Source organism: Scardinius erythrophthalmus, assembly GCF_964197995.2.
Source record: "Scardinius erythrophthalmus genome assembly, chromosome: 17".
In the NCBI taxonomy this organism is placed as follows: Eukaryota; Metazoa; Chordata; class Actinopteri; order Cypriniformes; family Leuciscidae; genus Scardinius; species Scardinius erythrophthalmus.
This window is the reverse complement of record NC_138237.1, coordinates 38,436,944-38,448,976: the sequence shown is the minus strand read 5'-3', so window position 1 is coordinate 38,448,976 and position 12,033 is coordinate 38,436,944. Positions and strand designations below refer to the sequence as shown.

At 37.6% G+C, this 12,033-nt stretch overlaps 1 protein-coding gene across 1 annotated transcript; it reads right to left on the bottom strand.

The window, feature by feature from the left end:
• Positions 1–10,380, bottom strand: skp1 (S-phase kinase-associated protein 1). Its single transcript, XM_081390416.1, has 6 exons — positions 10,233–10,380; positions 9,737–9,833; positions 9,560–9,633; positions 4,372–4,515; positions 650–790; positions 1–563 (listed from the first exon to the last, which is right to left on the bottom strand). Exons 2-6 carry the CDS (start codon positions 9,831–9,833, stop codon positions 528–530), a joined length of 492 nt encoding a protein of 163 aa, XP_081246542.1. The 5' UTR covers positions 10,233–10,380; the 3' UTR covers positions 1–527.
• Between the last annotated feature and the right edge of the window lie 1,653 nt (positions 10,381–12,033).

Here is a 12,033-nt window from a genome sequence, read left to right as displayed (position 1 = left end):
TCCCACAATAATCGTTTTATTTTTTGGAATTAAAAGATTTATAATCCTAATTGCCTGCCGTTTACGAGCAGAACTGTGACTTTCAGTCCTATACAATGAAGCAAAGAAAACCAAGTGAAAGCAGACACAAGTACTTCCAGTTCACAACACACGTTTTATACATCTTTCCAACACTGATCTCTCGTCAGCACAAACCAGGCTGCTCATAAAATGTTGCTAATGTATTTAAAAAAAAAAAGAAAAAAAAAGAAAACCAAATCAGCCGTTTGGCGACGAGCTCAGTTAAAAATAAAAAACTGTGGCGAAGGGAGTGTTTGCTCTACATGGGTAAATACTAGTTCCAGTGAGAAAATGAGAAAAGGAAATGGTGGTTTAACAAAAAAGCTTTTACACCACACATGCTAGCAAAACACATGGGATTTGACTGTTTATTTGTGTTAAATATGAACAGCGCAGTGCAATTTTTTTTAATTACTTTTTTACGTTTTTTTTGGACCAATCCATAGTGTTAAAGTGTGTCAGGATCTTCACTTCTCTTCACACCACTGGTTCTCCTTGCGTACCTGCAACACACACACACACACATATTCTGGTGAGCGTGAGCGCATTACATCACGAGACACAGGATAAAATGAGCTCTTGTTTTTACCTGGGCTTCCTCTTCCTCTGTGAAATCATTTTTGATATTGAACGTCTTTCTGATCTCCTCTGGGGTTTTGCCTTTGATCATGTTTGCAACCGTCTTGCAGGTCACATCTAGCAAACCTTTGATGTCCAAGTAATTTGCAGCCTAAACAAAAGACAAGAGATGAAAGTGAGTAAATGAAAGTGGAGCAAATGAAGAGGCGGACATCTTGTGGCCAGCAAACACAACGCTGCTCAAATCTCACACACATTTGCATGAAGGATCCATGCCAGTTACATTTTAGACACTGGTATGAACATATCTATTGGTACAACATGCATCACATGACTAAACGGGCATCATCGTTTTCAAAAGTCCACGCTCTGTTTTCGAGGCGTTTTCAAATGTAAATGATTGCTGTAGCTAAATGACTCGCTCATTAATGACTTGCTGCCACCTACTGGCGATTTAAAATCATTTCAAAATGTTAACACCCATAGCATTATGTAATTGTAATTGCAGTGTAAATACATTTGAATGCTGCTTCGGCGCCACTTCTGCAGTGCAAAAATGAATTGATAATATAGGCTGTTACCAATGAAATGAAATCAGTGTTTATTATTATTAGAGCTGCATGATTAATTGTGACCCTGGACCACAAAACATGGGTCAATTTTTTTAAATTGAGATGTATGCATCATCTGAAAGCTGAATAAATAAGCTTTCCATTGATGTGTGGTTTGTTAGGACCATATTTGGCCGAGATACAACTATTGTAAATCTGGAATCTGAGGATGCAAAAAAAATCAAAACATTGAGAAAATTTCCTTTAAAGTTGTTCATTTATGTTGGCGATTGTGCTGCATTCACTCACACAAATCAATGTTTTATTGATTTACGGTAGGAAATTTACAAAATATCTTCATGGAACATGATCTTTACTTAATATCCTAATGATTTTTGGCATAAAAGAAAAAAATGTATTGTATGTAAATGGTATGTAAAAATACCCATACAATGTATTGTTGGCTATTGCCACAGATATACCCGTGCAACATGTGACTGGTTTTGTGGTCCAGGGTCACAATTCGCCTTTGGCTAAGCCACACCCTAGAATGTAGATTGACCAATCACAGTGCAGCCAAGAACGAGCTCCGACAGAGGTCGGACACTTTTTCACAGCACTCCATTGACTTTAACGCAGGCGTCTCATATTTTTGGTCTCGGCAGGCTATTACCGTCGTAGTTTTATCAAAAATATGGTTTAACGTTGTGCCTGGGGCATTTGTAACACAGATACGCGTTTTGTTAAAACATAGCAGTCCTACTCCTAAATGGCAGCGATTCGTCTGTCTAAACCTTGGACAAGTCCGATCACAGCGAACATTCAGATCTGAGTTCTGATCCAGAGAGAGCCGCTGTCATGTGTAGATATGAAACAGCTTCACGAACGGTCTCTAACACACAGGATCATTATTTCTGTCTTACAATCATTCATACGATCACAGAAGTACCTGGCTAAAAGTTTATAGTTCTGATGAATACGTCAGCATTCAAAATACAGGAAATCACCTCTTGAAAGTAACTTGACGTTACAAATGACGATTGTATCGATTACATTACACAAGTGACTTAAAAACATGTTTTTGTCATTGAATCATTCACTCAAGAGATTAGTTAAAAAATGCTGATGAAATAGGTCTTTATGAGTGAGTCATTGAATCATTCACTCATTTTAAATAGACTGCCGCAGTTAAAATTGTGTCAGAACCTCTAGTTATGTTATTTTGTTTAGAACAAACCTCATTGGTTCTCACGCATAAGCTTTGATACAAAATCTAAGTGATCCATGTACATTCGTTGATCGATGTTTGTGTGCAAGCATGTTTGAGCTCATTCACTGATAAAGGTCATCAAGTGATCCAGTCTCTTCTGAAGCCTTGGATTAAACCGCTTCATTCATATGGATTTATTTTCTGCTCTTTTTTTGAATGTTTTGAAGACTCAGAGTTTTGGGTGAATTGACTTTCAATATCTGCGATCTGAAGATGAACGAAAGTCTTACGGGTTTGGAACGACACAAGGGCAAGTAATTCATGACAGAACTTTCATTTTAGGGTGAACTAACCCAATAAACAGGTGATTCTCAACTGGTTTTGCTTCATTAAGTGCAGAGTAGGGCTGCACAATATATAGAAATTATTGAAATATCACAAATGTATATATATCACGATGGCTTGCAATAACTGGGGTCATGAACTAAAGACAAAGAGAAAATCACTTGCTGCTCTCGGCTGAATAACTTTTGTAGCTCTAATAAGAATCAGTATTTAATTCATACAGTGAAAACTAAGCAGTGTTTATTTTTACATTTGATTATTCAGTTTCTGTTGTTAAATAACCCTAATGTAGGATAACCTGAAACCCTGAACCCTGTGGTTTACACTGATGTTAAAAACACTTCTTTTATTAAATATTAACTTCTTATGCTACAGTAAAACACTGCTGCTCACTGTCAGAAGCTGTAGGGATGTTTTCTTGTCACAAAAAGAATGTGAAACACGTATGTAGGTTATGTCATTTTATCTATATTTTAAAGATAATTTGTTTATTTGACACTTTTAGCATTATCGTATCGCACATCACATTATTTAATGAGTTATAGCATATCTCTTCGATATCGTGCAGCCCTAGTGCAGAGTAGGGTTGTAATCTCCCAGTCGATTATTGGTCGATACGTTCTGGCTCAACAAATTCTGATTGGTCGATTTTTTGCCACGTTCATTTCATCAGGTGGAAAGCACTAATTGCTAATGGGGGTGTTTTCAGAGCACCCCTGTTTCACAGGTAACAGTCTGTCTTCAGAACACCCCCCTTGTTTTCACTTCTTTTGGATTAGCCCGACCCACTGGAGAAGAGAGACAGACTGAAGAAAGTAGGCTATAGAAGGTTTGCCGAATATGATTTATTTAATTGTGAGAGCGTTTAATTCATAGTCAGTCCTCTTCTACCATGTCAACAAAGACATCGGCAGTGTGGCAGCATTTCTTTAAAATAGAAAACGGGAAAAAAGTCGAATGCAAATTTGCGCTGTGCCCACGGTTTGTTTCAGTTTTCAGCCTATGCTTTACTTTTCAGTTATGCACTTTATTTCGTTTCTGCTCTTGATCTGGTTTGTTGAATAAACATTTTTTATTTTATTAAAGTGGACGTGCCTTTTGTGTTTAAGAGTAAAAGCTTTAAGTTAATAGTCTATTAGTGTCTCAGCTGCGAAGCTGAGCTCCTATGTTCAGCCTGAGTTATTAATACATATGACAAAAACAATTGTCTAAATTATGTTGCATATTCCTCGAAAGTTGACAACATAGTACTATTTTCAGAAATCATAGGCTCTGATATTGCGCAGGTGCACGTGATGCAGCGCTGTCAGCGTGTGTCAGACTCATGTCAGTGCAAAATAATTAACTTAGGTCAAAAACGATTTAATATACTGCAAATAGCCTACTAGTTTTTTATGTTTATTTATAATTCATTTAGGCGGACAACAAGGCTACCAAGTACTGCGCAGTTTATGAATTTAACGTTTTTTTTCTTTCCCTAATGTCAGTTTTAGTCGAAAATTTCAGGACTTCAGTCGACCAAGATTTTCTTTGGTTGATTACAGCCCTAGTGCAGAGTGACACCTTTATCTACAATCTGGCGCACTGATGTTTTCCTAAAAGTGAGTCAAAGTGAGTTTGACAAACCAGAATGAGTTCGAAGAGAGTGCCCTGGTCCACTTTGAGGAACTCCTGGTCCCACACGGGAATGTCATCCGTTCTTTTCTCTTTATTCTCGTCGTCTTCGGGTGGAGGAGGGTCATCTTTATGGTGTGTGCACCACTGAATCACCTGTGGACATATCAAACACACCACACGGCTCAGTCCCATGTACGACGGACACTGGAGGATTACATTACACACACACTAGGGGTGGGAATTGGCAAAAATATGAAGATTCGATAGTATTGCGATATTTGGCCCACGATTCAATATTATTGCGATTCGATTCTGCGATATATTGCGATTCATGTCCCCCATATTATTCAAAGGCATTACAAAAAATGAGGAAAATAAGACTGCTCAACTCACTTCAAATGTCACATTTAATTCTGTGAGCATCATCTTCTACACATATACTACACATATCTTCTACACGAATAGGAGACCTCTCAACATGAATGGTGAGCTCCCAGCACAGTTAAATTATTTAAATACAATAGAGTAACGCAGGGCTCCAGACTAACTTTTTTTTATTAGGAGCGCTGTAGCCCCTGACTTAAAATTTTAGGAGCGCAAGCAGAAAATTTAGGGGCACACCTTAAATCACCATGCAATGCAATTATTCACATTTTCCCCCAAAATAACTGTATTACTGACAAATGCTTTGATAATAAATAGCCTTAACGTACAGAAATTACAATGTGCAGTTTTATTTTAAGTTCACAGGGCTCCAGACTAACATTTGAGGGCAGCGGCACTAAGTTCTACAGAACGTATTTGGTAGCACTGTGGGATGACAAAGCACTGAGCTTAATTTGAGGTGTATAGATAAAGTTAACTTTAATTATTATCATTCATAATGTCTTAATATTAATTCAAAAGCAAAATGAGTGACACAATAGATATTAGGGAGTGAAAATAGCCAGTAAGCGTCCTCTGCAGCTATGTTTACAATAGTAATTTAATCTTTATCTTTTTTTTTTTAAATAAGTGTGAGTTTTCCTACTTCTTGAAACTTTTAGTTTTATAAATAGGTACAATCTTTAAAGGAAGAACAAAAAATGTTTTGGTCAACACATTAAAAAATAACATTTAAATATGATAATATAGTTTTGAAGTGCTGGAAAAATATGTGTAGGCTACTGTTATAACCACAGTATACCATAGTTACAGTTAGTGTTACTACATTAAATCCAAGGTGAATGTTGCTGATCTGTGGACCTAAAGCCTTATATATAACTTGTTCGCTCATTGCACAAGTTTCTCCTGGTTTCCACGTCAGCGCTGTTTGATCTGATATGGTTTATAACAGAGAATTCTGCGTCAAATCTGAATGTTTCTCACTGGATCTCGCAGCAATGTTATTAATTCTGTCGCGAACTCAATGGATTTCTTCACGGGATCTCCATGATGTACAGTAACTGTTTCGCGTGATCGCGATCGGCCCGCGACTGGCGAGAGGAGCTCTGCGCTGTCTATTATTGGTTCGAACTATTAAACGGTCTGTGAAGCAGAATGAGTGCTGAGTAGCACAGTTTTTTTTTTCACTTTCATTTTGTTTTTATTTATTAACATGTCACGGCACACTCTATGCTTGAGGCTGAGATTGAGTGTTTAAACTGCGAAGTGCCTGCACTGTCTGCAAACTTCGTTTTCCCCGCAGTTCTGGGGTAGCGACTGCAACATTAGCAGTTCATGGAGTTCATCTCCTTACAGTACCTCAACCAGCTGAACAGGGGGGGTTTGAGAGAGTGTTGCTTGGGGTAGTCCTACTATTAGACTACATAGCCTATAATAAGATGAATTTTCAAACCTGAACCAAACATATTTGAATCAAACATATAAACATATAATCAAACATATAAAGATCAACAGTCTGTCATTAATATTTAGTCTGCCACAAAAAAACAATATTAAAATCATGAACTCAAATTTCATTGTGACCAAAAAAAAAAAAAAAAAAAAAGACTGTTGTAACTGCGTAAATCAGACATTTCAGGCTATAAGTCTAACGCTAATAAGCCTTATGCCAAAATTATTATTATGACGAAATTGTCGGTCATTAAATAAGAAAACTAAATAATTGTGTAGATGATTTGCTTTGTGAAACCCAACATCAGACATTAGGCCGAAATTTTTTTTTTGCACACAGTGCCGCGACCGATCAATCACTCCTTTACTGGCTGCCTGCACATTCACTGTCCTCGCGGTTGCGGCAACTCGCGCTCGCTTATCAATGCATTTTAATTCGCGCCTACGGTATCTTTGTTGAACTTCAAAAAAAGAAAAAGAAAAAGATGGTGCAGCCAATAAGCAGCCGGCGGGGGCTGGCTGCAGGACGACTCAACCTCCACGGACAGTTTTTAATGTTTTATCAGACAATATAAGAATTTGCTTTAGTATAATTTTCGGGACAATTAGGGCCGGATTCGGGATTCGGGACAACAGCTTAGATTTCGGGACTGTCCCGAATTTTTCGGGACGTCTGGTCACCCTATTTGGTCGCAGTCTGGAGCCCTGTAACATGAACCTGAGAATAATCATAAGAGTAACTTAGAGCTTCAATCAAACTGGGAAAAATAAACAAATGTGTACTGCTAGAGTCCAGTCCGTTTGGCTGCAAGGTCATCAACTTTGGTTTCATTTGGGAATATTGGCATTTTTGTTTAGAAAAAGGAGTTGGTCAACATGCCCACACTTTCGATTAGAAAGAAGAATTTGCTGTTGAATGCACGACAACAAAGCACCACCTTGTGGATGTAATACGCAAATGTAAATTACCAGAGTAAACTCCGAGAAAACCAATGGAGAAAACCCGAAAGTAAAACAGATACTTTTATAATTAAATATTGCAATACTTCTATATAATTGTGTGCGCAAAATACAGCAATACTGAACAGAATCGATTTCTGTATAACATTTAAAGCCACTTAAATGAACGAAATGACTCGAATAAAGATTCGTCCATTTTGATGAATGAGAGCGAACGAGAGAGTGAGTAAAATGATCCGAACTTCCCATCACTCGCCATGTAAAGGTCTAGCAGCTGAACCTTGACCTTTAGGATTACCACTGCACCAAAACTTAAAACTATAGTGTTGAATCTTTACAAACATGTGATGAGAAGCGCTGAGCATAAGTAGAAGCTTTAAAGGGTTAGACTTTCATTCATCTTTGAAACACAAATTAAGATATTTTTAATGAAACCTGACAGCCTTCCGTCCCTCCATTGACAGGCTACGCAACTACCAGTTTGACACTTCGAAAAAGTTCATAAAGAGATTCTCAAACGCTTCATATGATGAACAGATTTAATTCAAGCTTTTATTCACACACAAACATTCATCAAGTCACACATCAGGTGTGGAAACAGAAGATCAGGCGAATACGGTTGAGCTTCTGTTAATGTCTGCTAATGATGCACACAATAGGGTTAGGGTAAGATTAGGTTGAAATTAAGCATAATTTACTGTTATTACTATGGTAAGTACATGTAATATATGTAAAAGGGACACTGTAACATTAAGTGTTACCGTACTGTGTGGTAATATATGATCTGGACACATTTGGGGAGGCTGGAAATGTACCCTCGTGATATGAAATTCAATTAAACATGATATCAATTAGTGATCGACCGATATATCGGTCTGCCGATAAATCGGGCCGATATTTGCGGGTTTGACGTGTATCGGCATCGCCGATAGTTTTTTCCCGGCATTATTTACAGACAGGCGTCCGCAGGCAGCTCTGTGTTGCTGGAGACGCTGCAGTGTGCCTCCCACACTAGCAGAGTGCTGGAAGCCTCTTCAAGACAGGCAAGTTTTAAACTTTCAAAGCATCTTTCAACTGTTTGACTTAGCTGAAATATTGCCATACACTTTAAAAGTGGAAACACGTTGCTTTATATGTATGTGCAACTAAGCAAGTTTGTGGGTCCAAATGGAAAACGCGAATGCCTCATCTATAAAACTGCTTGTCATTGTATTTAAGGAGCTGTAAATAGCTAAGTTTGAGGCTATCCATATGCATAGCCTACGGCAGCTGTTACGAACACTGGTCATAGGATTAAATAATGCCGATGTCCGTGATATTTGTGGGAGTTTTATTCAGCGACCACCTGGCTGAGGTTTGGACGTGTGCTCATAAAAGAAGCGACGCGGTTGCGACACGCATGCGATGCAGCGCGCTCATTTGTCCAGGCGCTTCTATGCCGTGGTGAGATGAAAACAAATACATTTGTATTTGTTTTCATCTCACCAACAAATACGATGCTGTCGTATTATTCCACCACAGATGCGGCATTCTGAAAAGTTGAGATGTTTTTATCTCGATGCGTCGCTTCCATTATGAGCGCGCATACCGCGCGCCTACATTTGAAATAACGAACTTGAGCGCGCAAAAGACGCGATATGTGAACAGGCCCTCAACCTGTTCACATATCGCGTCTTTTGCGCGCTCAAGTTCGTTATTTCAAATGTAGGCGCGCGGTATGCGCGCTCATAATGGAAGTGACGCATCGAGATAAAAACATCTCAACTTTTCAGAATGCCGCATCTGTGGTGGAATAATACGACAGCATCGAAAACTCGGCCGAACAGCTGATCATAGCTGGACAGGGTGGGTTTTTTCTCATCTCCATAAATATATGTAGTCGTAAAGGGCAGGAAATAAATTAATCCTTCCTCATGGAGAGCGCAGTTCATGGCTGCATAGCAACGCCAGACGTTTATTATGCTGCTTGCTTGTTGCTACTGAGTGCAATAGTGTAATTATTTTATTCATGCTTAAATATTTATTTTCAGAATTTACTTAAAGAATTTGAATTATGCTTAAATATTTATTTTCAGTAATTTTAGCACTGAACTTTTTTTTACTTGTCCTAGCCTACGTCACATGTTTTTAATATTTGTCAAATATTTTTTTTTTTTTTTTAAGTTCAATAAATGTTCCTTTTTTAAATTGAGACTTGTAACGTTTGTTATCATCATTGTGTCATTTTTATGATTTAAATTGAGTGAGCAAAAGCAGTATCGGCTCCAAATATCGGCCCAAGAAAATCGGCAGCCCGTATCGGTCATCGGCTAAGGCTGATGAAAAAAAATCGGTATCGGCATCGGCACTAAAAAATCCATATCGGTCGTTCCCTAATATCAATGTATAAGTAAAGTCTGACCTTCTTCAGGATGGCTGCGTTTACATTGGGCAGAGGAACCGGATCATCGTCTCCCTCATCGTCCATCCCCAGATCTGAGCAGAAGACAGCAGAGATTACTACACACTTCATATATCATATTCACAACACGCATAACAACATGCTTCCTATAACACACAACATCCCAGCTCATCTTACCTTCCAGCATGGTTTTGATAGTTACAGACTGCTTGGCGATTTCAACATCCACCTCAAACATCTCTCCATCAGAGCTCTGCAGTTTAATAGTCGGCATCTGCATGAATAAAACACAATTACAGTCAGGTTATTAAAGAATGGGAATGTCAGTCAGAAGCTAAATGACTCATGCTAGCTGTGTTAGCTCACATTCATCAGCACTCAGACGTCTACTACACATATATAACGCGTAAAATGTTTAATATGAAGAATATTTGCTGTCTCATATTGTATTATTCAAAGTAAGAATCAGAAAACATCACAGCAACATAGAGCACAGGCTGTTTGTGATGCTAAGCTAACGTTAGCAGCGCGGCTACAGGCCTCTCATAGCAACCGCTGAGTTCATCACGTCAACCGGTTTAAAACATCATAATTTCACACAAAAATACATTCACTCTGTCACTTCACTATCAAAATACGACATGTTAATGTGGCTGATTTGTGCCGTTCTTACCGTGACTGTGTGAGCGATGAAGATATAAACCGAACGTCAACAAGGCCTGAATAAGACTGAGAATCAGCATGCGCGCGCGCGCGTGTGTGTGTGTGTGACTAATGCACGAGCACGCGCAGTGGACCACGGGAACTACATGGTCAAAGGTATCGCAGTGACACACTTTTTTTGTTTTGTAATGTTTGCTGCTTCAGCTGTTGATTCACATTGTTTCTAGATTATTGTGCAGAGTGATCAGATGCATTTTAAATAATTGCAAAAAAAGCCTGTATTGGCCCCCCAAAAATAAGTTAATTATCACAAAAACACAAATTTCACTGTATTTATTTTATTTATTTTTGCCCCTGGCACAAAATGACCAGGTAACATCAGTTCACAAATCATGGGCCATATGTATAAAACTAATTGGTTTAAGTTTTGAATTTAGTGTTACAATTCTTAATAAAAAGCAGGAGTTGTGTAAGAGTAGGAGCTATTTATAAAGACACTTTCAGCAAAGTCTCAGACTGACTCTTAGTGACTGAACTGAGGACAACAATGATGTCAACCCAAAATGGCCGCCCTCAACCTCTGAATCAACAGTGAACCTGGAATAAAATAATTTAATTAAGGCAATAAAACATGTATTTTAATATTTAAAGTTGTTTAAAAATTTACTTTGCACTGTGCAAAATAATGAGTCGGGTACAACGAGGTTAAGGAACAGTTGGCACTTTCATAAACATCCGCTTTTCAAGATGCACGTGGAAATTCTTCTGATCCTTGACGTGATCGCGGAAGAATATGTAAACGAATGGTATTTGCCGTGAAAGACACAATAATTAACATGATAATAAACAGCTGACTGACTTTTCCATTTGTTGACATGACATGGTTATTGAGATGGTAAATATCATACCTTAGAGATAATCACCATATTTATAATGAATCTATCATAATTTCAAAATATGTTGGAATTATAACAAAACTCAACTATAATAACGCCATAACAAAAAGTGTTGGAACTATTTTTCTATTTTATTTAACTATATGTAAATAAAAATATTAATTTAATTAAATTAGTTTTTTTTATGATGATAATAATAATAATTATATTATAGTAAATAATACATATAAACATTTGAAGGCTACTGTGCTGTTTAAAAGTAAACATTGTTTATACATCACCACATTTATTAAATAAAATTACAAATGTTACAATTTAACATTGTTTCTGCACATTTCTCATTTCCAAAAACTGTATACACATTTACAACTGTGCCTTTATACCATTTTATCCTTTTACACTTTTTATACATTTTATCACATAGATTGAAGTCCCTGTGGTGAAAATCCAGCTTTTAATGTTGTTTATGTGTCTAGGTATTGTTTTTAATATGCTTTTAGACAATCCATGTGTAAATTCATAAGTCGACAGCATTGCTGAGTATTTCCTCCTTAAAACTGCAGTGAACCAAAGACGCTTTGAAATCGCTGGTGTTTCTGACGTCACAAACTACCTTGTAACCAATCAGATCAACGTGTGATCGTCAACCAGTGGATCTCTGAGCTGAGTGAGTGGAGGCGGGGCTCATTTGCATATTCATAGAACCGCGCATACTAAATGAGGCAAGCGTGTCGAGTTACATTCAAGATATTTTAAGGCATGAAGAATATGTCATTTGCATATGTATTTTCACTGTTTCCACACAGTCAAAACTGGTTATGGCCAGTCAAGACGTTTTAAAGTCAGTTACATAAAAAGTTAAGACTGTTATCATTTGAACTGGAAAAGTATGTTAAGAACTTTTGTGAAATTGTT